Consider the following 27,765-nt stretch of genomic DNA (forward strand, 5'->3'; position numbering starts at 1 on the left):
TAACCCCCCTTGTCTCACTCCGCACTCCAACCTGTATGATTGACTGCTGCACGATTTTAACGAACAACGGACAAGGCAATGTCTTAATTAGTAACGACAAATTTAAGGAGATTCCTAGGCATTTATCAACCGTTCGCCGATAGTTATCACCTATGAGGCTATGAAGGTTCTTTCCCCAGTGAGCAACTCTGGTCGCACGACCTTTCTTTATTTTCATCTTTTTCACATCAACATTCATTAAATCAAAGTTATGGCTTAATTTTAGGACGTTATGTTGAAAACCGCTGCCAATTAGTTCACGCGTCACGTTAATATGAACGGTAGTTTATTTATTTTGTCTATGGTTGTATCATAGAAAACAAGCATGAAAGCCTAAAAGGCCTAGATCCCTCACCAATATTATAATTGTTTACTGGTCTACTTTGTGGTAATACTAAACTTTGCAGCAAAAAATTATAATTTTGGGATTTTATAAATTATTGTAAATCTGTTCTGTGAATATTGAGAAAATCTGGAACACGGGATTCACGTTATGTTGTATTTCAAAGGAACATTCGATAATGCGGTGTTGTCTGTCTTTCTGTGAGAATTCTAGTGAGAAACTTCTCTCGAAACCTAACTCTAAATCTTTGGATGTTACCTTTCATGGGTTAGTATTATTTTTTTTATTATTGATCGGCATTCGGCAGACTTACTGCAAACATACATTCCGGGACGGCTGGTAGAAGTGAAATTTTGAAATGCTTCAGGTGATATTGTATTGTATATACTTACGCCGAGAAACCGAAATATAAAACATTCTATATTTTATAAATAGATCGCCTTTTATCCATATTGCAGATTCCCTACAACACAGTGGCTTAGGCACTCTTGGCTGGTGTCGTTAGGAATGGAAGAAATCCACTTGCCAGGTGCACCAGTGATATGCTCACAACATTTTCGAAACGATGATTTTCAAACTGGGACATGTATACTCAAAAGTAATGCGGTTCCAACAGCTACACAGGTAATTTAAGTAAAAAAAAAAATTAAAATAAATAAATATACTATGACAATGCACACTTCGCCATCTAGTACCAAAGTATGCGTAGCTTGTGTAATGGGTACTAAGATGACTGTTGAATATTTTTATGAATAATATACATACATACTTATAATATACAGATAAACACCCAGTCACTGCAAAACATTCATGTGCATCACACAAACATTTTCCAGTTGTGGGAATCAAACCCACAGCCTTGGACTCAGAAAGCAGGGTCACTGCCCACTGGGCCAATCGGCTGTCCTGGTTGAGGAAGTTGAGTTTTGGAGTTATTTTGTCCGTTGACATCCCCAAAACAGGTATCCCAAGAACTGAGTTATGAAGATGCCTCAGTTCCTGAGAGAGCCAGGTTACCACACCCTGGCTGGTGAGCCTGTACATGCAGGCCTCCTTGCATCCAAAGCAGCTCGAGGGGTGGTGCTCATGGCTCCTGTTATGAGCAAGCAGGCTGAACGTTGTAGACTGCTTAGCTTGTTTTGGGTAGTTACCTGCGTCGTCTTGCTACTCCAAACCACGGAAGCATATGACATAATAGGCCTCACAAAGGAAGTTATATTTAATGTCATAAATTAAAAATATATGTGATTCTGGTGTTAGAAAAAAAGGCTGAAATGTTAACTACTAGGCTGAAACCACTTTTTATACATTTTGAAGCACTCCTTCACTCTCCCGGCCAGTAACCCAATTAATTTGGCGACAGCCCTCCTAGTAGTCCAGCACCACACCGTGCGGTTGTCAGTTGTCTCTATTGTTGTGTTGCCCGCTATTAAGTCATTTTTGTTTTGCAGGTCTGCGTGACTTGCCTGGACACCACAAGTAAACTGTATCCAATATCCAAGTATCACTTAGCAGAAGCTTATAACAATGTGACTGGACTTTCGGTGAGTGGTATTAAGTGGTCTTTTTCAAAGTCGAAAATATCTTTATAGATGGCACTTTTAATGCATAAAAATGTGTACGCCATGTACACATTTTTTTACAATTAATTTATTCATTGTAAAGTGTATATGTGGAATGTTGGCGGACCTAAGAAAAGATGGGCTGATGACATAATCCACATCGCTGGGACGGAGTGGATGAAAGCTGCCCAAGACAGAAAAGCGTGGAAAGATATGGAGGAGGCTTTCACTCATGCTATGGGATCCATCTAACATAAGGACTAACATACTAACACTAACTTAAGACTTTATTGAAAATCAAAATCACCAATTACTAACACAAGTAGTTTGTAAGGATTGAAAATTGTAAATTTAGATGGAATAAATAAATAATAAATATACTATGAAAATACACACATCGCCATCTAGCCCCAAAGTAAGCGTAGATTGTGTTATGGGTACTGAGATAGCTGATGAATTTTTTTTTATGAATATAATACACATAAATACTTATAATATACAGATAAACACCCAGGCACTGAAAAACATTCATGCTCATCACAGAAATATTTTCCAGTAGTGGAAATCGAACCCACGGCCTTGGCCACTCAGAAAGCAGGGTCGCTGCCTACTGCGCCACTCGGCCGTCAAAAAATAAAGTTTTATTATTATTATTATTATTATAAAGCATATAACAATGTGTGTGTGTTCACAATGAATTTATTCATTGTAAAGTCAAATCTCCTGAGGATAGCAAATTAAGCTTAATTTTCATAGTTCAGGTATGCTGTCCTGCTGCTATTATAATTTCTTTTCTTTTTATATTGTAATGGATTAAGCAGATATGGCTTGATGCTAAGTGGAAAACTATTACCTATACACAGAGCAACATTTTGCACAGCATGCAAGGAAAACATTCTACAACATACCGCCCTGTATCCAGAGGCCTCATGTGCCCATAATTACACTGTTAACCAGACCTGAACACTGCATTGAAACAATGACAGCCGATTGGCGCAGTCGGCAGCGACTCTGCTTTCTGAGACAAAGGCTGTTGGTTCGATTCCCAAAACTGGAAAATGTTTCTGTGATGAACATTTCAGTGTCTGGTTGTTTATATTATTCATAAAAAATTATTCATCAGTCTTCTTAGTACCCATAACACAAGCTACGCTTACCTTGGGGCTAGATGGCGAATTTATTTATTATTTATTTGTAATGTTGCTGAGCAGCAAAAATAACCATGGCAAGTAGTACTGCCCTGGACGGTCTCTGTCAAAAAAAGGTCTACTAATATGTACAAAAATTGTTTATTATGTGTTTTCTTAAAAATACACAGCGTCGCCATGAAGATCATTTTGTGTGGTGTGTACTAACCCTTTATACTTAAATGTGTACTCACCCTTTTCCTGCTAGGTTGGTACTCTTTACCTGTCTGTCACCTGCGAGAGCGCCAACCTTATATTGGGTATGTCGACAAGCCCTCTTTACTGTCATAGCGTTTTGTGAATTCCTGCGATAACGGTCGAAAACTTTTTGCGTCTCGGAAAACGATAGTTTTATAAAGGTTTTCTAATATTGTTAAAGTTCATAGTGCATGAAATTCACATAAAGATTAGTAAAAATAGTTATAGAGCGTCACAAAGTGCTGTTGATGATGGTGAACGAGATACTCGCGGAGAGAAACGAAGTTGTGGATCATCATCTAGTGAGAGCAGCGGGGAGTCAGATTCCGAGTCACAACGAGAGAGTTCGCGTCCTCCTAACATGAGGGCAAGAAAAAGTCGTGACAACTCGGATCCCCGAATTGACCTTCTTATAGATCATGTGAGTCAATTATCAAATTACCTACAATTTTGCATGCCACATGCCGCACAGGCAAATCTAGGGGGATCAGGGGCCACAGAGTTTGATGTAACCCCTTGTTCTTCTACGGAATTTTTGGTTAAACCTAGGGCTAAATGGGTTAAAAATCTAGTAGCACTGACGGCAAAAAGAAGAGGTCAGGAAGAAGATTTAAATCATTTATTCATCACAGTAGTTGGTAAAGCACGTCCAGCCTCTAGGACAGTAATTGGTGTTTGGTTAAAATCAGTTTTAAGAGAGGCAGGAATAACAGCATCTCCTGGATCATTCAGGTCGGCAGTTGCATCAGCAAGTTGGATAGACAACCATCCTATGGATGACATACTGGCCAGGGGAAACTGGAAGAGTGAGCAAACATTCCAAAAATTCTATTGTAAAGAGATTGAAAGAAAGACTAAAGGATCTCAATTATTATTTAATCACTTTAAACAAGAGTAATTGTCATGTTAATTTTTGTTATGCTGTTGTGTTGATGGTTTTATAAAGATACAAGGAGTTAATTAATGTGTTTGACTAATTAGTTAATTGCATAAATTGTTTTGTAATAACTGTGGAAACAAGTGAGATTAGGATACTGAATAATTTTGTTGTTAATTAATACATATTTAATTTTTAAATCACATAGCGTTTTGTGTTTGTCACCAGCAGAAACCAAACATGTCTTCATAGCGACGCTGTGTATTTTTAAGAAAACACATAATATAGTATTTTGAATTACAATAAATTGTTATTATGTGTTGAAAGAAAAATACACAGCGTCGCAGGAATGTCTTCCTGGTGAAGTCACTATGACAGTAAAGAGGGCTTGCCAACATACCCAATATAAGGTTGGTGCTCTCGCAGGTGACAGACAGGTAAAGAGTACCAACCTAGCAGGAAAAGGGTGAGTACACATGTAAGTATAAAGGGTTAGTACACACTACACAAAATGATCTTCATAGCGAAGCTGTGTATTTTTAAGAAAACACATAATAACAATTTAGTTGTAATTCAAAATACTATATTATTTTAGTTTCACAACATGTTGAGGTTTTCACCAATGATCTGTATGGAATGTTCAAAGAGATTGGCTAACTGTAATCAGTTCAGAAACAAGAGTTTGCGGGCACATCACTTACTGTTACAATTCCTTGATGGCAATGATTCGGTAAGAGAAACTTTGGCGGCGTTCATAAATTACGTGAGGTCTTTTTTTTTCATTTTCTGCCAAAATTTTTTGTCTCCTGCCAGATGTCGTGAGATTTTATTCAACCCTCTCCCCCATGCCCCTATCTCACGTGAGATTTTACAAAATGTGGGGGGGTCTTTAACGGGTTGGATTGTTATTGTAAAAAGACCAATTGACTAAAATAGTAAATTTTTTTGTTTCAATCAGACAAAAAATTGCGTGATATTTGCCCCCCCCCCCTCTCTCCAACGTAAGAGACCCTCTACTCCCCCCTTAAAAATCTCACGTATTTTATGAACGCCCCCTTTGTACATACCTATTATTACGAGCATCTCTTAAAGTTGTATTATTTGATATTGTTTCAAATTTTTCCTTAAATAAAATATCAATTTAACATCATACTGCCTTAAGCAAAAACATTTATTTCAGAAGAATCTTGGAAATTGTCTTTAACACATAATGTGTTTGTGTTATAAAACTTATATTTCACTTTTCAGTTAACTACACAAAATATAAAAACAATCAATAGAGTGGATAATAAATTAACATCTAATATTACCAAGAAAACATTTGAACCCGACCATTGCGACTTTCATTTCATTCATGACGAGGAAAAAAATGAAGAAATTCTAGGAATAGAAAATGTAGAGGTAACCATAGACAAGACTGAAGTCAAAATCGAAAATGAAGCGAAAGAGGAAAGTTCGAACGGTTTCGACAGCGACGTAGACTTTAATAACGACGGCATAGACATTGTAGTCGAGCGTCTGACAGACACAGATAATCACAAAAATGTGGAAGTCATTAAAATAGACAGAGACAACATAGAGGATTTTATCAACAATGACGTATTTACGGATGTTGAATTCCCGAACGATGATAATGCTGGTGATTATGATGATAATGATGATATAGATTTTAATGATGATGATGACGTTATACTATCTAGTATTATTAAAAAAACAAAGAATGGAAAAGTTGTTAAAAAAAATAAAGTCAGTAAAGAAGTTGATGCAAAAAATGTTACAATTAAGAAAGATGGAAAGAAGCGTGTAAAGTCTGAGATAAGAGGACGTCCGGGAAGAAAACCAGGTAATTATTTAATGTCTGATTTGAGGTTGTCTGTAAATAAAAATTTTGTGTACAACAGCTTCAAAGATAGTGACCATAAAGATATGTTTATGGGTTTTCTTTATTCTTTTCCATAGCGAAAAGACAAAGGTATATCACAATACATCCATGTCATTGATGAAATATATCCACTTAATTTTTTTTTTATAGCTCATACAAGTTAGCCCTATACTGCAATCTTACCTGGTAATGATGCTTCTAAGATGTTTGCGGGCTAACCTGTTAGAGGTATGGTAGGTATTATATTAAAACCTATTCAGTTACGATGTGACATTGTGTATCGGAAGCCACAAATTCACATAAGTTGGACTCTTTATGGAGGTTAAGGGACTCTTAAAAAAGGATAAAGAATTTTTAAAACTGATCAGTTGATTTTGATTTAAATGGAATGGTATGATTGTTTTGCTGGTTTAATTGCGTTTGAAGCGGTGATAGCCCAGTTGGTAGGACTTCAACTTCACTTTCGGGGGGCCGAGTTCAAATCCCAACATGTACCTTTAACTTTTTTAACTTAAGTGGCAAATAATACATCACTTGCTTCAATTGTGAAGGAAGACATCGTGAGGAAACCTGCATACCTGGGAGTTGTCCATAATGTTCTCAAAGGTGCTTGGAGTCCACCAATCCGCACTGAGCCAGCATGGTGGACTACGGCCTTCACCCCTTCTCATTGTGGGAGGATGATGTTGATGATCACATTTTTATTTTACTTGATACCAATATTGAGGGAGTTGTAAAACAAAAATGTAATGCCACATTTTGACTTTTGAATTTGAATAAAAAATGTATGCGGCCATCTTGTACCGATTTTAATACATAGCTAGAAACACTCCCGACTAATTCACCTATCAACAAAAAAAAAAAATCAAAATCTGTCACAGACAGACACGACAAACTCATATCACCCCTTCGTTTTAGCGTCGGGGGCTAAAAACACTATTCAATGTATGCTTACCTTGGGGCTATATTGTCGGCCGACTGGCGCAGTGGGCAGCGACCCTGCTTTCTGAGTCCTAGGGCCGTGGGTTCGATTCTTACAACTGGAAAATGTTTGTGTGATGAACATAAATGTTTTTCAGTGTCTATTCATCAGTCATCTTAGTACCCATAACAAAAGCTACGCTTACTTTGGGGCTAGATGGGGCGATGTGTGTATTGTCGTAGTATATTTATTTATTATTTATTTTATTTTATTAAATATTTATTTTATTAAAGTGGATATAAACAATCGAGTTACTAGAAACGGTCATAAATTAGTGATATCAGCATATTGTCGTAGGAAAGTACAGAAAACATTTGCGGGGCTGAGTATTACAACATAATACAGAAGGTAATATGTTTTTATATATGTTTTTAAACATTCTTTAAACTTAACTAAAGTTTAAAGAATGTGTAAAAACACATTTAAAACATCGAGGTTCCTATACTATTGATGATTTTCTTAATGACAAGGTTGCCACCACAATCTATCTATAGATATCACATCTCCCACAAGATAGAACAATGATTGTTAAAATGTAAAATTATGTGTGAAAAGAGCAACTGCTGAGTTTCTTACCGGCTTTTTCTCGGTGGAATCTGCCATCCGAACCGGTGGTAGAGTCGACGTTGACGTTTAAAAAAGTGCTTATATTAGGCCTACTTGAAATAAACGAATTTTGAATATTTCATTTCAGGTTTCAAAGAAGAACTAAAGCTGTTCAAAGTTACGGAATTAACTCACGAGGAGCAACTGGCGGAAATACAGAAAAGGAAGGACACATCCAACTTCAAAAATTCGCCTTACAAGTGTACTATTTGTTACAAGGGTTTCTGTGATATCAACGCCTACAACAGACACATGGACAAACATACTAACGTGAATATTTCATTGTAATTAATACGCATACAGATAAAAGTGCTGAAGCTTCTCTGATTGGTCCAAATTCAAATTCAAATTCTTTTATTTGCATAAAACATTGTAGGTATACATGTTTAGTCATAATATATGACATGCAAATCTTAATTTAAACAAATTCATTCATGTTATAACTAAAAAAAACATTAAAATAAACATAATCAAAATAGTCGGCTGAATATAATAAAATGATAAAATCTTTAAATAAATAAATATACTACGACAACACACACACCTCCATCTAGCCCCAAAGTAAGCGTAGCTTGTGCTATGGGCACTAAGATGACTGATGAATATTTTTATGAATAACATTCATAAATACTTATAATATACATATAAACACCCAGAAACTGAAAAACACTTACGTTCATTACACAAACATTTTCCAGTTGTGTGAATCGAACCCACGGACTTGGACTCAGAAAGCAGGGTTGTTGCACACTGCGCCAGTCGGCCGTCAAACTTTATTTGGAACAGTTACAATGGCACTTAAAATACTAGCAAGGGTGGCACTGCAATAGTAAAAACTGTGCTGCATGTACCACCGCCCACATCCGAGTTATAGTACAGTAATTATACAAATGTTCCACTAGGTTTTGTGTGTATGTGTGTGTGGGTGTGTGAATGTGTGTGTGGGTGTGTGTATGCGTGTGTGTGTGTGTGTGTGTGTGTGTGTGTGTTGGGTGTGTTTCTATTATAGATACGTACTCTTCCGTTTGATCATAGCTCATTTACAGTAGCCATGTAGTAATTTTCGTTTTTAGTCATAGGATAGATATTTATTTTTTTATTGATCTTGTTATATATATAGGGAGCTAAGAATAAATGTTGGTGTTTAAAGAAGGATGAAAGTCAAAGTCAAAGTCAAAAATATCTTTATTCAAATAGGCACATAGATGGCACTTTCGATGCGTACATTACATGTAACTTAAAACTAAAGCTACAAGGGTTCCAATCGCGCCCTGCTCTTTAGAAGTAACCTGGTTAGAGCAATCATTTATACCCAAGCATGTTGCGAAGTGTGACTCTGTTTAGAATAACAATAATAAATCTATTATTTGAAAAAAAAAACATAATATAAAGTACACGCAACACAAAAACATATCAAAGAGACAAAAAATACACGAGAAGACACAAAAAAATATATAGGCAAAGGTTTTCCAATTACTAAAGATGACCCAGAAAATAGGACTGTATATATAGTCTAAAGCAAACATTTTTATAAATATCTACATTCAGATAAGATAGAATCTTTTCGTCCAGGAAATATAGATAAACTTTACAACGTGTAAATGAAAACTGATATATGTACGGATCTCTGAGACTTATCTGTGAAAACGTAAAGCTAATTGTTTGTGACTAAACCACTGCCATAGTTTTTACTGAAAGAAATTAGATACAGCCCTAACATCACATGCAAAATTAAAATCATGTGATGTGTCGCGTAGCGTAGGTACTATGCGCGTGTCGGTCTTTTACTTTCAATAGGGTTGCCAAAAGTTTGCACTTGGAATGTTAAGAATTCTTTTGTATTTAACAGAGCGATTCCTTATGAAATATACTTATGCATCGTTCCATACTATTGTGTGATTTTGTCACACGTTGTATATAAAAAATCGATCATGTATGCCTGGAAAGTGACGTCAGCTTCAAAACAATATCTTCCTTCGTTTATAATAATAATAATTGTTTATTGTTTATTGTTATTAGGTACACAAAACAGGTAATAACTAAAAGTAGATCTAAATATAAGTAATAACAAGTTTTGTTCTAAGCTACAACCCAAAGTATGTGTACACAACTTGGAATTAAATTAAACAGAAAGTAAAGATAAAATTAAAGTTGAAACAAAAAACAAACACTTAAATAATAATATATTTATTATTTCCCTAAAGATTATGTGGAATAGTGCTTAATAATTTGATTTTTAAAAAAATTTATCCTTTTGTTAAAAATAAAAATAATCATAATCATTTATTTCAGGCTTTACCCATACAATTTAAGATCAGTTACGACATAATGTTGAATGCAATTTAAATGAATACATGTCAAAAAAAAATTAAAAAAAATTAAAAAAAAAAAAAAAAAACTAAATTAAATCTAATCCAAATAAACCAATTCAAAAATCAAATTTAGAGTTTATGGAATTATTAATTTATTTTGTGTTATTTTCCAGAAATTCGGACAATTTGCATGTCCGATATGCGGCCTGCATACGAAAAATACGTACAGAGTAAATAAACATCTTGGCAACACGCACGCTGCCCGATACAGCTGTACCGTGTGTCCATTTGTTACGAGAAGTAGGTAAGTAGGTAATTTAACTTCTTCTTGCAACACTTGTTGATGGAGTGTGATCGGAGTAAAAGTGGAAGGGTTTCACTGATGAGCCGAACCACCGAGAAGGGCCATCGCCCTGAACAGTTACCCCAAGCCCCAATTTGGGACTCCGAGGAAGACTTCAGAGTGATGAGCCGACACAACCTCAGTTATTATGTATGTATATTCTTAAGAGTTTTGCGCACCGCTATAAGTGAGCCAATTCGTATGTGAGCCAATTCCTCATAATGGTTGCCTGGAAGAAATCACTATAAGTGATAAGGCCGCCTTTGTTACACAAATTTAATTGACTTGTACCTTTGTTGTTTTTGTCTCTTTTATTTATTTTTTTCTTGTGTGCAATAAAGTATTTTTGATTGATTGATTGATTATAACGACATAAGTATTGCGTTAAGTGCCCTGAGTAGACCAACATCTGCGATCGTGTTGGATTTCCATGACTTAGTTGTTTCGGCTCATCCTTGAATTATGCAATAGTATTTAAGTATTCGTTGTAATATTTGCTTCATATTTTGTTTAATCTTAAAGATCTAACTGTGTGGGTTGCGATGGGGCTGGTATGTCTTCGAGGATAAAAGTCCCCAAAAAAAAAAGATTAAAAAAAAAAACTTGTCTCCGTACTTGGTCGACGTACGTACGTACGGTACGTAGTGCCACTGGTACGGCTCATCGCTGGGTCGCTCCGGAAGCTTAGGTGGCCGCCCAGATCGCCGAGTACTTCTATCCAATATTGGATAGAAGCAGGCGTTACTTTGCGGAAATCCTTAATATCTTATGAAAATTAAGCTTAATTTGCTATACTCCGCGAACAGCAGCAGAATCTGTATGGTGTAATTTATAATTCAATCCGTATACTCCACACAAAACAGATCCTCCGGAGATGTTGACTTTACAATGAACATTCTTAACAATTATTCATTCAAATTCAAATTCAAATTGATTTATTTCAAGTAGGCCTACTTTATAAGCACTTTTTAAACGTCAAGTATGTATATTTGTAGCCTCTACCACCGGTTCGGAAGGCAGATTCTACCGAAAAGAGCCGGCAAGAAACTCATTGTAAAGTCAACATCTCCTGAGGATGCTCCGGTTTCGGAGCGAAACGTGCGTAGAGGGTACATTGCCGAGGATCTGTTTGGTGTGGAGTATACGGATTGAAGTAATTATAAATTACACTATACAGATTCTGCTGCTGTTCGCGGAGTATAGCAAATTAAGCTTAATTTTCATAATATATCAGGGAGTGATGCCAGGGAGCCAAGGTATGCTCGCCGTTTCTCTGCTACTCCTCTACATTGTATTATAACTTTAGTAGGATAGCGATGAGGCCACGAAAAGATGCAAATAAACATACCATACGAATATCACTTTATTAATTTACTTTATAAACTATGACAATATGAACTTATCGTTTTACAACCTCGCAATTCACTTCATAAACCTCTAAAAGAACGATCCAACCCGCCAAGAAGAAAACCCAATTTCCCGCCAAAACTCATAGCGTCCAGGTAGAATCCAAGCAATTTGATTGGTTCCCGCCGTTATGCGTCTACCGGCGTTAACCAATCGGCGAATGACAACCGATCGTCTCGTTCAAAAATAAGATTAAATGAAAAAAATAACAAAGAAGTGGAAATTATAATGCTATTTAAATTTAAATCCTAACAATTGGAGCAGGACGTGAGTCGATGTTTCATCTGCCTCCATGCATGCTCTGCACAGAGGACTGTCGGTAATGCCTAAAATGAAAAGGTGTTTGTTTAGTTGGTAATGCCTTGTTAACATGCTTAATATATTCCTTAGTTTGTTCCCACTTAGTTTTAGCAGTTTGGTTGTTAGTCGTGTGTTAAGGTTTGGAAAGTAGCCTCACTATATATTCATAACAATACTAGCTGTTGCCCGCGACTTCGTCTGCGTTTGATTTTGTTTTCTGATGTGGCATTAAATTTAGTTGTAGTTCTAAAAAAAAAGTAAAGTATCGCTAAGCCTTAAATGAGGAGTTTGCTGCTGTCCGCTGAGGAGTTCTGTCCTCTATCTCCAACCACAGTTTGGGCAAAATTAAACCCATATAACCTCTATAGTACAAAAATAATTATTTAAATCGGTTATAATTTGTCGGAGTTATGGTGTAAAATCGTCAAACACTTTCATCCCCTCTCCCAAAGGAACCGAGCTTAATGTCGGGATAAAAAGTATCCTATATTACTTCTAACACTTCCAAGAATATGTGTACAAAGTTTCATGATGATCGGTAAAGTAGTTTTTGCGTGAAAGCGGAACAAACAAACTTATATTCACATTTATAATATTAGTAGGGATAGTATTCATAAGACTACATATTAGTCTTTATAAACAAAAAGTGGATATAAACAGTCGACTTACAAGAAATGGTCATAAATTATTGACATCTGCATATCGTCTGCGAAAGGTGCAGAAGTCATTTGTGGGATTGACTATACGCTTTTTTAATATAATTCCTAAGGTAATTTTGGAGCTACCAATGCATAAGTTTAAAGAATGTGTTAAAACACATTAATTACAGCGAACTTAGTATACAATTGATGAATTTTTTAATGACAAGGCTGCTTGGAAGCATCGGGCTCCGCTTTCATCTCTTACAAGATAGAAAAAATAATTTTAAAATGTAATTTTTTTTCCCATGTTTTCGTTATGACCTCGTATCCATCTCAGAGTATACTCTGTTTGATTAAATGGACTGTAACAATAAAAATATTAGAAGCAAAAATAAACTCGTTTTGCAAGTTTACTAGGCCACACAAAATTGCAAATTCATTCAAGGGCAATTGTATATTATTTTATAACAAATTACCAAATGAAATCTTTGAGATGTCTCTCAATAAGTTCAAAGTTTATATAAAACATAAGCTTACAGAAAAATCCTATTATAATATTAAGGATTACTTAAACGATAAAAAAGCTTGGGTGTGAATTGCTCTAGCTTCATAGCTTAATATAAATAAACTGTGAGATGTTAAAGTTGGGTTAAAGTTGGCGAACGAAGTTATCACCATCCCCTTACAATTTGACGGCCGATTGGCGCAGTTTGCAGCGACCCTGCTTTCTGAGCCCAAGGCCGTGGGTTCGATTCCCACCACTGAAAAATGTTTGTGTGATGAACATAAATGTTTATCGGTGTCTGGGTGTTTATATGTTTATTCTAAGTATTTATGTATATTATTGTATGTATTTTAATTTCACTACGGTCATATATATCGTCAGTCTGAAATAAAATATTTTTGTGTGTATTTTTTTTTACGGGTTTTGTAGCAGGCAACAGATAATATGAAATATTTTAATCTGTTATTTATTTCAGAAATTCTGCAAAAGCCCACGAACGATGGCACGACGGCAAGAAGTACAAATGTCCTCACTGCGAAGAGGAATTCATGTAAGTATACGATAGGTTTTATCATTATTATTTTTGAAGTAAAACTTCTTTAGGCGCGACTGCGGAGTATCTCAGATTTTTTTTTCTGACGGAAGTAACGCTTACGTCAGACGTCTGTGTAGTTTCCGCTATTTAAAAATTATAATTTGGGTTGGTCGTAATTATATGTCATACACTCCACGCTTCTTGACTTATACGCCAGATAGTGGCAAATATCCTAATCAATTAGGATTATTTATTTCCAATATTTTCAAACGGATCAATTGTGAATAGCAAAGTGAATAAAAATTCAACAGTTTTAAAAAATATATTTTTAATAGCAAATTTTATTGAAAATATCTAAATATACCTACTTATTTATTTATTACTTTTGTATTAAATAAATTATTAATAAATTTTCTGACGAAAATGTGGGTTTCTTACGTAAACGCGTTGGTTTGTTATTGTAAAAAAAAAAAACAAGTGGTATAAATCATATATGGCGGTTTGACAGTCAGTAGATGTATAACGTCGAAGTATGAATGAAATTATTTTCTTTCGAACGAATTAGTGAATGATCTTAATCGTATTACGATTGCATTTAAAATTAAATCTTAAGCATTTACAATCTAAATTGAATTGACCAAAATAGTACATTTTTTTTGTTTCAATCATAATTTTTGTTGTTATTTGATGTAGTAAACATTAACGAATAATTTTTGCACGCCAATCTTGGCGGGATATGTGTCACTTATAAAATTTAATTAACACCTATGTAAACATGTTGCATGTACCATATTCAAGCAATATAAAAAATTGATTGATTGATCGAAAAAAAAATTCGTGATAATTGACGAGACTCCAACTGTCCAACGTAAGTTTAGATGACATTTGACTCGACCCCCACCCCGCCCTACAAAAATCTCACGTAATTTATGAACGCCCTTTCGTGGAGTATAGCAAATTAAGCTTAATTTTCATAATTTTGCGAACTATAAAAAAAAAAAAAACGTCAAATGTATGAGAAAAATGTGAGTAAGTAAAATCCACTAATAAATGACCTCGTTACGTTTTCGCTTTGCGACGTTGCATGCCCGGCAACCGTGATGCGCAAATATGCAACGTCGCTTTCGTTTAATTAACTTATTTTTCCTATTTAAGTTACCAAGGAAACCTAATAATATCTAGATAAAGAAACAAACACATAAATGTATAGAGTGAGATAGAAAACATAATATTTTTTTTTACCTGTTCCACTTACCGTGGAAACTAAATAATAAACCTTACATTTATCCTAATAGTTCTGTTACTCTACATCCACCTCAATCTCTCGTAGGCTACTTTTCAGAAGTTACACTTTTAATTTACCCTTTCATATGGTATTAATCTTTATTTAGTTAAATAATCTTTTTGTGTATGTTTCGAAAATGTGTTAAGGAGTAAACTCCAGCCGTGCGTCGGAGCTGACACACACTTTTTATTTTTTATGTCGAAACTAAAAAAAACTATCTTTTACAGTAAAAGCACGTCGTACATGTCGCACGTGCGTATAAAGCACCCTTCGGACTTCGTGTGCACGCTATGCGGTTTCTCATTCATCGGCGAGAGGGGACTTCGTATGCATATGAACATGAAGCATCGCTTCGACAACGTACAGGTCGGTTTGTATCAAATACTCCTATTAGTAAATTAAAGTCAAAGTCAAAAATATCTTTATTCAAGTAGGCCCACAGGTGGCACTTTTGATGCGTACATAAGAATTACACGGTAGTGAGATGATGGCGATAACCACGTTCGTAAACTTAAAACTAAAGCTACGAGGGTTCCAAACGCGTTCTGGTCTAAGAAGAAGCCCACAACTAACTTAGCCGGGTAAAAAAAAATAAAAAAATATCCTATACAATACACCTGTGTGTATTGTCATAGTAAATTTTTTTTATTTTTTTTCGCGCCATCTAAACAAATTCCTTAAAAGCCGGCAACGCATCGGTGGCTCCTCATCAGGTGACCCACTTGCTCGTTTGCCCGCTATTAAGAAATCTAGCCGCAAAGTAAACGTAGCTTGTGATATGGGTACTTAAATGACTGACGAATATTTTTATGAATAATATACATTAATACTTATAATATACATATAAACACTCAGACACTGAAAAACATTTTTGTTCATCACACAAACATTTTCGAGTTGTGGCAATCGAATCCACGGCCTTAGACTCAGAAAGCGGGGTCGCTGCCCACTGCGCCAGTCGGCCGTCAAATTGTAGTTATTTATGCAACTGTTGTAGAATCATAATATAAACCCATCACCGGCCCGTTTTGATCAGGGTATGCATAAAGAAGGCAGATGCCATTAAATGGAAAGATCCTTCTCATTTATGAGTTATACAAAAATTTTAGGGTAGGCAGATGCTTTTGTGCATGTATGTAGTGCACGCCACTGCTACAGGATACGGGTCTCCTCCCACAATGAGAAGGGGTTAAGGCCCGGATTGGTGGACTCCACACACATCTGAGAACATTATGGAGAACTCTCAGGTATGCAGGTTACCTCACGATGTTTTCCTTCATCGTTGAAGCAAGTGATATTTTAAACTTTGGAAAGTTTGAGGTGGGATTCGATTCTGTTGTCCGCGACTTCGTCTGCGTTTGTTTTTTATGTGGCATTCAATTTAGTAGTAGTTATGTATTCAGTATCGCTAAGCCTTATATGAGGGGTTTGTTGCTGTCCGCCGAGGAGTTCTGTCCTCTATCTCCAACCACATTCATCAGACCTACACAAAGTTTGGGCAAAATTAAACACATATTACAACCTCTATAGTACAAAAATAATTATTTCAATCGGTTACAATTTGTCGGAGTTATGGTGTAAAATCGTCAAACTCTCATCCCCTCTTCCAAAGGAATCGAACTTAATGTCGGGATAAAAAGTATCCTATATTACTTCTAACACTTCCAAGAATATGTGTACAAAGTTTCATGAGGATCGGTGTAGTAGTTTTTGCGTGAAAGCGTAACAAACAAACTTACATTGACATTTATAATATTAGTAGGGATATATATATTCCAGAACCAAGATGGCCCTTCCTGCGAGGAGTGCAACATCCGCTTCGCTTCAGAGACGGCGTATCATCAGCATATGAAGGTGTCGCCCAAACACGCCACCGCCGAGTAAGATACTTTTCTCATGGTTTCTTTTAATCTCCAACGCAAAAACGGCTGGGTTTTATTACATTGACGTGTGTGTGTGTGTGTGTGTGTCTAACCCAACTCCCTCAATATGGGTATCAAATGAAAAGGCTTGACTAGCAGAATACTATACACTAAGACAAATTTCAATCCAATTCGGCCGCCACCAAAAAATGGCGAATTATATTATTCGCATGACTAGTTGAATAATGTACACGATATTGCAAGTCGGGGTTTTTTTTTGATATTTTCAATTTGTACATTTTTTTGAACAGAGCAACACTTTGCAACGCAATCAAGGAACACATCTTCGAAAGTGTACTGAAAATTAACGCGGCTGTCAGATGATGTATTTATGTTGCTGGTAAAAAAAAAAAAAATATAGAAAAGATTATTTTTTTTTAGATATTTTACGGAACCCTTTGTGTGCGAGTCCGACTCGCACTTGGCCGGTTTTTTTCTCTGATTAATCCGTAATGCGCTAGTTTATTAAACAACGTTTAACCGAATTACGAAATAATGTTGAAGGATGCATAAGTATATTTCATAAGACATCGCCCTGAAATATTTATTTTTCTAAAAAACGAATTCAAAAACACTCTCGCAATTGTTCACTTATGCCAACCCTATTGAAGATAAAAGACCGGCACGCGCATAGTACCTACGCTACGCGACGCGTACTTAATAAAGTAACAGGAGTCACGTAATTTCAATTTTGCATGTGATATTAGAGCTGTAACTGATTTCTTTCAGATAAAAACTGTATACTAAAAAACTATTAGCGTTTCGGCTCCACGGATAACTCTCAGAGACAGTATATTATGTATCTCTAAAGCCTGTGAAATATTATTTCGCTTTACATTTACACGTTGTATATAATAAATATTGTATATCAAAATTAAGCTTAATTTGCTATACTCCGCGAAAAGCAGGAGAGTCTGTGGTGTAATTTATAATTTCTTCAATCCTTATACTCCACACCAAACAGATCCTCGGCAATATACCCTCTACACACGTTTCGCTCCGAAACCGGAGCATCCTCAGGAGATGTTGACTTTACAATGAATAATTGTAACAATTGGATTTCCGCAAGGTAACGCCTGCTTCTATCTAATATTTAATAAATATTGTTTTTTTTTTTTATTTTAGCACGTTTAAACTGAACTACCCTGTAAGGAAGATCTGCCGTCGCAACCAGCCCAGACCTACAAAGCCTGGAAAACGGGAGGCCGTTTCCGCTCCCAAGACAATAGGCCCGATGGATTGTGAGCAGGTCAGTATTTTTTTCCTTTTTTTTTTTATTCCACTACAAGTTGATTGTTACTCTAAAAGCACGGTAAAAATTTAATAAAATGTTTTATTCATCTAGACCTTATCACAGGTACTTACACTATTAAAACAAACCTAGACAATCAACTACTAAATATAAAAGATTGGAGACGCTGCTGGCCCCATTTAACGAGCCGTGTCAACGTGAAATAGCTTCTCTTAAGAGTTTGGCGAGAAGTCGAAATTTGCATTGATTAAACATTTATCAACACGTAACAAAAACCGTACGCCCATACTACACAAAACTATATAAGAGAAGAGATTCATCGCGAATGAGAAGAGAAGAAGAAAAGAAATTTGATCGCTATAGTCCAACCCAAATTAATTTTAAACACCATAATTGACACCGGACCGCACCGGAGTCCGGAAGTATATTTTTAAAAAATTCATATTTTTTTCAGTGCGGTATCAAACTCAAAGGTTCCAGGAGTTACGCGATGCACTTCAAGAAATACCATCCGGACAAAAACCGTACTAAATTCCCCAAAGCGAGGATTATGTGCGAGCAGTGCGGAAAGATATTCACGGTGAGACAACAATATATATCATATAACACTTCTGGTATCGAATCAATCAAATATCAACTATGACAGAACTTAACACGTAGAGATATGCCTAATTCTGTACTGATTATCTCATTGCACAACAATGTAGTTTTTTAATGTAATCTTGGCATTTATATACCCAAGTCTGATGTGTACTGATGACGTTCAACATCTTGTAAAACCTGATGGGAAAAAAACCTGTTCTGGTAAAATCATCTTTGCGTGGCAATAAATTTATCAGTATTAGTGTATAGAAAAAAAGGACTTCCATTTTTGTCCGCAATATAACAAGGTTTTTCATTTTCACGATCCCACTTCTGATAATACTTTTTTTTTGTCTGCAGTGCATGGCACACCTTCGTTATCACATGCCGATCCACGCGGAGCAGAAGCAGTTCAAATGCGACATCTGCGACAAGAGGTTCGCGTTCAAGGCCAACCTGATGAACCACGTGGTGATACACGACGAGTCCCGGCCCAGATTCGAGTGTACTGTGTGCGGGAAGAACTTCTCCAATCAGCAGAATAGGTGGAGACATATGTTTGTGAGTGTAATTTTTTTTTTTTTCTTATACAAAGTAGTTTTTAAAGTTCGTGTAAGGAGGCACTATTTGTCACTATAAACAGGTTAATATTATATGTAAATGCATATATATTATATTTATATATATTACTAGCTGTTGCCCGCGACTTCGTCTGCGTTTGATTTTGTTTTTAAAGTATTCAGTATCGCTAAGCCTTAAATGACTATAGTAGTATATATATATATGTAACATGTGACTGTCAATTAATTATAGACAAATAATTTACAATAAAATAAAATTGCGACTATAATTAAAGATCTAAGCTATCCTATCTCTTAAGTTGGACCAGACTGCTCACGGTGTGCCAATTTAATTTAAAATCGGTTAAGTAGTTTAGGAGTCCATCGCGGACAAACATCGTGACAGGAGATTTATATATATTAAGATATTATTACATTTATTATTTTATTTAATTATTTATGTATATTATATATATTTTTTTTATATAGAATTGCGATTTCCCGTCTCTCATTGCCTTATTCCAATAGTTAAGGTAGCCTGGAAGAGATCACTTTTAGTGATAAGTCCGCCTTTTATGTATAATTTATGTTAATGTGTTTCTTTTATTATGCAATAAAGTTGTTTGAATAAATAAAATAGTTTTAACTTGCTATGACAACTAATTTTTGATTAGGCACGTACGTTTGATTGGCATTGGTTTAGGCCGTAACGCTGACAAGTGCGGATTGGTGGACTCCACACGTCTTTAAGAGCATTAGGGAGAACTCTCAGGCATGCAGGTTTACTCACGATGTTTCCGTTGAAGTTCGTGATATTTAAATTTCTTAAAAAGCACATAACTTAGAAAAGTTAGAGGGTCGTGCTGGCATTCGAACTCGGTCAGAAATATGTAGTATATTTATTTATGAAAAAACTAAACAATAACACATCGTCAACGAGTCCCAAAGTAAGCGTAACTTGGGCTATGGGTACTAAGATGACTGATAAATATTTTTATTAATAATGTAAATGAATACATATAATATCCAGACAAATACCCAAAAAACATTAATGTTCATCACACCAACATATTCCAGTTGTGGGAATCGAACCCACAACCTTGGACTCAGAAAGCAGGACCGCAGGTTCTTGCCCACAGCGCCAGTTCGCCGGCATAGCATTGCGACTTTACCAGACTTTTGATGATGATTTTGGTCCTAACTGGCTAAAAATTAGTTCTGTTACAGCTGTAATGAAAGTGCTCATAAATCGGGGAATTGGCGTATTTTGGCACTAACAATACACGGCTACATAAGTAGTTTATGTACGATCTATTTGGCAGGTACCTACAGTTAAGATTATCTGTCATATTAAGTGTTACGCCATACTACTCTTTACAATATTATGTGGATAGTGTTGTGGACCAAACTACCAATTGACATCTTGGAGATGTCTCTTAAAAAGTTCAAAGTTTGTATTAAACGTAAGCTTATAGAAAAGTCCTATTATAGTATAAAGGACTACGTAAACGATAAAAAAGCTTGGGTGTAAATTATTGCTCTAACCAGGTTGCTCTTCTAATAATTTAAAATGACATTGTGAGATGGTGATAACAAAAAAAAAAAAAACTCCCGGCTAAGTTTGTTGTGGGCTTCTTCTTAGACCGGGACGCGTTTGGAACATGAATATTTTTCAGTGTCTGAGTGTATAATACACAAATACTTATACAGATAAACACCCAGACACTGAAGAACTTTCATACTCATCACAATAAATATTTCAGTAGTGGGAAAAGAAGGAAAGGAACCCATTGCGTTGGACTCAGAACTGCTTTCTGAGTCCAAGGCCGTGGTTCGCTGCAAACTGTACCAATCGCCTGTCAAATCGGTGCAGATTATGGTACAGTTGCCTCTTTGAAATTCATAACTGTTTTTTTGGCAACGGTAACTTAAATCTATTTGTAAATATTTTGTTTTCATTACAGCTACACAAAGGCATCAAATTCAAGTGCGAGATATGTGACAAGAGCTTCAACACTGACCCCCAGAGGGCCCTGCACGTGGCCCACGTGCACATGAAGGTGCCCTGGCCGAAGCGACACCGCGGCCCCCGGCCCAAGACGCACCGCGCGAGACACGCTATGTACACCAGCGACTCTCAAGACTCGTGAGAATAGTGCGATATAGGCTCAGTGAGACAAGTGTTATATTTACTCAGTGCGATAAGTGCATCTAGAATTAGTGAACTATTGTGACATAGGTTCAACACTAACCCGCAGAGGGCTGGGTGACAAGTACAATATACATTCAGTGAACAAATGATACAGCTTCAACACTGACCCGCAGAGGGCTCTGCGTGTGGCCCACGTGCATATGAAGGTGCCCTGGCCGAAGCCACACTGCGGTCCCCGGCCTAAACAGCACCGTAAGAGACACGCTATGTACATCAGCGACTCTCAAGACTTGTGAGAATAGTGCAATATAGGCTCAGTCAGGAAGTTTTATATGGACTTGGTGATACAAGTGCATCAAAAATCAGTGAACTATTGTGACATAGGTTCAACACTAACCCGCAGAGGGCTTGGAGACAAGTACAATATAAATTCAGTGAACAAATGATACAGCTTCAACACTAACCCGCAGAGGGCTCTGTGTGTGGCCCACGTGCATATGAAGGTGCCCTGGCCGAAGCCACACTGCGGTCCCCGGCCTAAACAGCACCGTAAGAGACACGCTATGTACATCAGCGACTCTCAAGACTTGTGAGAATAGTGCAATATAGGCTCAGTCAGGAAGTTTTATATGGACTTGGTGATACAAGTGCATCAAAAATCAGTGAACTATTGTGACATAGGTTCAACACTAACCCGCAGAGGGCTTGGAGACAAGTACAATATAAATTCAGTGAACAAATGATACAGCTTCAACACTGACCCGCAGAGGGCTCTGCGTGTGGCCCACGTGCATATGAAGGTGCCCTGGCCGAAGCCACACTGCGGTCCCCGGCCTAAACAGCACCGTAAGAGACACGCTATGTACATCAGCGACTCTCAAGACTTGTGAGAATAGTGCAATATAGGCTCAGTCAGGAAGTTTTATATGGACTTGGTGATACAAGTGCATCAAAAATCAGTGAACTATTGTGACATAGGTTCAACACTAACCCGCAGAGGGCTTGGAGACAAGTACAATATAAATTCAGTGAACAAATGATACAGCTTCAACACTAACCCGCAGAGGGCTCTGTGTGTGGCCCACGTGCATATGAAGGTGCCCTGGCCGAAGCGACGCCGCGGCCCCTGGCCTAAAACGCACCGTAAGAGACACGCTATGTACATCAGCGACTCTCAAGACTCGTGAGAATAGTGCAATATAGGCTCAGTCAGGAAGTTTTATATGGACTTGGTGAAACAAGTGCATCAAAAATCAGTGAACTATTGTGACATAGGTTCAACACTAACCCGCAGAGCGCTGTGAGACAAGTACAATATAGATTCAGTGAACAAATGATACAGCTTCAACACTGACCGGCAGAGGGCTCTGCAAAAGGCTCACGTGCATATGAAGGTGCACTAGCCAAAGCGACACCACAGCCCCAGGAGACATATTATGTTCACCAGCAACTCACAAGACTTGTGAGGCTCAGTGAGACAAGTAGCAGAGGGCTTTGCGATTCTGTGTTTGACAGTGCATCTGTCAGTGCAGTGGGTCTGAAGCATCGCCATAACTTCAAATCCAAGATGTACTGCGCTAAACACAGAACTAGCAGGACTCATAAGATTAGATTGAGTTTAAGAAGTACGATATAGATTTAGTGAGACAAGATTAATGATGTCTCATTGAGATAACTGCAATACAAACTTCTCTTCTTCTTCTCTCTCTGGGCTTGTCTCCGTACTTGGTCGGCCAGAACCTATACACTTAATTGAGATACAAAGATGTGAGGCCTCAGTGAGAAAAGTATGATATTGAGCTACGAGACTAATGCAATCAGAGGCAAGTGGATATAGACTTGTAAAACAAGTGCAATTTAGAGTTGTGAGACCTATTTTAAGTGCAATATAAGGCTATTTAAGTAATAAAAATATCATTTTCTTCAACAGTGAAGGAAATGATTGTGAGAAAACCTGTGTTCCTAAGAGTTCTAACATACTGTTCTGCTGAGTCCACAAACCTTCGAGCGCCACAAATCTGCACTAGGCCAGCGTAGTGGACTACGGCCTCACCCTCTTTGTGGGAGGACACCCATGCTCCGTGGGCTGATGTTGATGCTGATGTGATGATGGTGATAAGACTATAGATATCCAGTGAGGCACAAATTAGTATAACAAGTCTAATGGAGATGAAAAATCTGCAATACATTTTTTTTTTAGTACTAATTGACAGACTGTCAGGTCGACCAAGCAGTTGGTCGACCTGACAGTCTGAACTGACAGAACTGATTGTAAGTGGAAACTATCAACTTAAACAGAGAAATACTTGTGTTGCCTGCCGGGCAGGAACACAACCATCAACCACAGGTCCATCAACCTCAAGCATAGGTGCTAAGCGTCACTTGACTGTTCTAACACAGGCAACCAGCATTTTCAGACTGGATCACAGCATTGCAACAATACTGCTTAGCGGCAGAAATAAGTATGGCAGTACTATTTACCTGGACAAGCTCTCTCGCAAATCTTTACAAATACTTAAACTTAAAATGTGTACAAATCTTATTACAAGTGAGCAATAGTAAGAAGAATTTATCAAGATACAAATATAATAATAATTATTAAGAAATAGAAGCCACAATTTTATTTTTCAATGACTACCTTTGTCCTCTTTTACTAGTTATATGTAATATGTAAATATTAAATAAAAGACTCATAGGCCGCCCTGTTTCCAGCAACCTGAGGCGTAGGTAATAAACCTCGTGTGCCTTAACCGGCAACCACACCCTTCAAACGGGAACACAGCATTAAAAAAAGAAAAATCGAAATTTAATTATTTCAAATAGATCTAATATGACTATTGAAGTGACTCCATCACTGGTTCGAAAGGCAGATTCCACCGAGAAGAGCCGGCAAGAAACTCAGCAGATTGCTCTTTTTCAACATAATTTTACAGTTAACAATTTTTTTTTTTTTTTTTTTAGAGAGAAAACAGAATAGTTACGTAACAACTTTGTTTCCAAACGATAAAGCAGAATTTATCATATACATATAGGTAGTTATGGTTCAATCGCTCAGCGCGCAGAACTATCGCAGAACCAATAAACCAAAAAGAAGAATATAGGTAGTCATAATCCTTTATCTCATTAAACTATGGAGGCTAACCTCTACCCTCCATACATTAAACGAATCACCTCCGGAGTACCTACCTAATTTGAGCGAACTTTTGGGTGGGTTTTTTTATTTGAAAGGTGAGTTAGTTGTGAGTGTTATTCTATGTCTGTTGAAAATCGGTTCAAGACGACCGCACGAAAGTTTGTATGAATGAATGTTAGTCTTTCATGCACTAAAATTAGTGAACGAAATTTTAATAAAACTTAAAAAGCAGAATAACAACTATAATTTTCTATGAATTGCTTGAAAAAAAGGGAAGAACAAAAGGTGGTAGCCTACGTTAGGTTACGATCATGAATACTTATGTGTAAATTTTAAATTTTCACAAAATATTTTTTTTCTGAAGTACTTGGTAGGTACTTATTTCCTTGCAGAAAAAAATGCAATTGCAAGGGGGACGGGGCCCCGTCCCATCCCGTCCACTTAATTTGGGGCGAACGATCCAAAAACGTTACCTAACTTTTATTTGTTTTATTAGTCTGCTATAATATTACTAAAATAACCCAAAGCCGTAAAGCAAAGCAAGTAAACAAACTACAAAGCCAATTAAAGGATTTGTTCTAACAATGAATAATAAAGTATTGCTGCTTGTCGTATGGTTTTATTGTCTTTGGTTCATTGTTCTTTCCTTTCATATGTTATTTATATCTGTGTACCTAATTACTTTTATAATCTTTGGTGTGATGTTTGTTGACGGAGTGGCCATTTGGCTTCCTAGGAGATAGCACGTGTCTGTATTTTTTCTGCGAATTTTCGATTTTGATTGCAAAGTTTTTGTGGTTTGTTGTGTAACTCGGTACATCGGTCGACAGTAAGTGTTTTAACCTATCTTGTACGCCGCTAACAATCCTGCAATGCCTCCTATCCCGCCTAAGCCCCCTGACCTGAGTAGCAATGTGGGCTTTGCTATGGGCTCTCAGGCTTCTGGGTCGCAAGACGCGGTGGCTGGGGAATCGATGGATACCTCCGACCCTTCCCGCAGAGCCAACAAAAGATCCTCAGAGCAGGTGGACGCTCAGCCACCGGCTAAATTATCAAACAGGGCACCATCTGATCCCATTAATTCGTTGTACATCCATCCCAACCTTAAAGAAGGCAGAAAATACTCCAACAAGGATGAGGGCCCGTTTCTTGTTCACGTTTCGCGCGTCGAGTCTGCCCCTTCTGCCGGCACTACCCTAAATCCAATTAAGTTCGGCCAGGTCATGGTAAATTCCAGGGTGCAAGATATTTTACGCGGAGGAATCAAGAAAGTGGGTAGAAATCGGATATGTGTCGAATTTAACTCACCAGCAGCAGCTAATTCATTTTTGAACAACCCACTTCTGGCCGCTAATCAGTATGAGGCTGTGATCCCCTCTTTCAACATCACGCGTATGGGTATTGTGAGGGGAGTTCCCTCTGACCTCTCCCTGGCGGACTTCGTTAAGGATGCTGAGGTTCCATCCGGTTGTGGGGAGATACTCAAAGCTAGACGACTGAACCGGAAGGTTTCCAAAGAAGGTCGTGTAGAATGGGTCCCTACGGGGACGGTGGTGATAACTTTTAGTGGCCAAGTTCTGCCGCATAGAATATTTTGTTGTTACACTGCCATGTCTGTGGAAATATACCAGCTCCCTACTATCCAATGTCATAGTTGCTGCAGATTTGGACATGTCGCAGATCAGTGTCGTTCTAAGCCGAAATGTTACAAATGTGCCCAAGAACACGTTGGCAAAAATTGCTCTACCACAGAGTCGTTAGCTCGGTGCCTGTTTTGCTCGGGTAAGCACTTTGCCACGAGTCAGTCCTGCCCCGAGCAAACCCGGCAGAAGTCCATCAAAAGTACTATGTCGCAAGAAAATATCTCCTACTCGGAAGCCTGTGAAAGATATCCCCCTGTCTCAAGAACCTACTCAGATGCTGCCCGAAGTAATCCATCTCAAAATCCAACAGTTTCTTCCCCAGCTCCCCCTTCCACTCATTCCTATAGGAAAACTACAACAACTCCAAGATCTCCCCGTCGCCCGTCACCACAAGGTTACGACCGTTTGGCTCACCAGTCAATCATCGCCGACCGTGACCCTCCTCCCTCGAGTAATGGAACCGTTCTTCAGCCCCAGGGTCCCGCTCTCCCTACTTTCTCTCTTCCTTCATCTAGCGACAATCTGTTGGATGTTTTGCTGACCCTTTTGATTAATATGTTTAGCAAGATGAATGACTTCCCTCTACCGCCCAACGTCGCCAATAAACTGTCTGAATTCCTAAATATTATTAAAATTCCACTTCATCCAATGGAATAGCCACAGTCTACGCCCAAAAAAACATGAAATTTTACATATGATTGCCTCGTATGATCCTGTTGCCTTTGCTATTTCGGAGACTTGGTTAGTCCCGGGATCACGGTTTCGGGTTTCTGGGTACTCATGTCTCCGGGATGACAGAGGCGATGGATATGCTGGAGCAGCTCTTCTTATTAAATCTTCTGTCACATTTACCCGTCTTTCTCTTCCTCCCTTTCCGACGAGCATCAACGCTGTTGCCGCCAAAATCAGGGATATATCTGTTCTTTCTATCTACATTTCGGACTCTCACGCTGTTCATATATCTGATCTTGAACCCATATTATCCTCTCTTTCCGGCTCTTTTCTTATCTTAGGCGACTTCAACTGCCACCACCTTATGTGGGGAAGCGCAGATTATGACATCCTTGCTTGTGATTTAGTGGACCTTATGGAGGATAAAAATATCTGTCTCCTCAATGATGGCTCCCCAACTCGCAGGACTGCCCCAGGAAAGAATGCCAGTGCGGTTGATCTTTCCCTTTGCTCCCCCAATTTAGGTACTCTTCTTTCTTGGTCTGTTTTGCACGACTCCTACGGTAGTGATCACCTCCCTATACTAATTTCCTGTCCCACCTCTTTTACTCAACCCAAATCCCAATTAAGTTCTCGTAGTTACCTCCTTTCTAAGGCAGATTGGGAACAATTTGCCAAAGATTGTGACGCTTTTGTCAATAAATTCCCTGTATTGTCGCAGGATAATGCACTAGATTGTCACGAGAAATTGGTGACCTCCCTCAAAGCTGCCGCTGACAAAAACATCCCTATTAGACAAAGGGGTAAATCGTCTAAACCCTCTCCCCCCTGGTGGGATTCGGAAT

The 27,765-nt window shown here is 37.6% G+C and overlaps 1 protein-coding gene across 3 annotated transcripts; it reads left to right on the forward strand.

Moving 5' to 3' along the window:
• The first annotated feature begins 422 nt into the window (after nt 1-422).
• LOC120635616 (zinc finger protein 226-like) lies at nt 423-23,701 on the forward strand. 3 transcript variants are annotated; one of them, XM_039906633.1, is made up of 14 exons: nt 423-649; nt 841-1,006; nt 1,834-1,926; nt 4,802-4,936; nt 5,455-6,049; nt 7,765-7,946; nt 10,162-10,292; nt 13,660-13,734; nt 15,232-15,370; nt 16,784-16,884; nt 18,052-18,175; nt 18,633-18,758; nt 19,121-19,321; nt 21,285-23,701. In XM_039906633.1, exons 1-14 carry the CDS (start codon nt 561-563, stop codon nt 21,468-21,470), a joined length of 2,343 nt encoding a protein of 780 aa, XP_039762567.1. In that variant the 5' UTR covers nt 423-560; the 3' UTR covers nt 21,471-23,701. The 3 variants fall into 3 exon arrangements, with proteins under 3 accessions (XP_039762567.1, XP_039762569.1, XP_039762570.1); XM_039906635.1 differs by lacking the exon at nt 423-649 and adding an exon at nt 690-749; XM_039906636.1 differs by lacking the exons at nt 423-649; nt 841-1,006; nt 1,834-1,926 and adding an exon at nt 3,497-3,750.
• The last annotated feature ends 4,064 nt before the right edge of the window (nt 23,702-27,765 follow it).

The sequence above is a fragment of the Pararge aegeria genome, chromosome 27, assembly GCF_905163445.1.
Source record: "Pararge aegeria chromosome 27, ilParAegt1.1, whole genome shotgun sequence".
Classification (NCBI taxonomy): Eukaryota; Metazoa; Arthropoda; class Insecta; order Lepidoptera; family Nymphalidae; genus Pararge; species Pararge aegeria.

Coding starts and splice junctions, on each gene's coding strand:
- LOC120635616 (XM_039906633.1), top strand. CDS start 561: ATGCGGTGTTGTCTGTCTTTCTGTGAGAATTCTAGTGAGAAACTTCTC. Junction 650..840: donor TTGGATGTTACCTTTCATGG/GTTAGTATTATT, acceptor TCCATATTGCAG/ATTCCCTACAACACAGTGGC. Junction 10,293..13,659: donor CCATTTGTTACGAGAAGTAG/GTAAGTAGGTAA, acceptor TATTTATTTCAG/AAATTCTGCAAAAGCCCACG.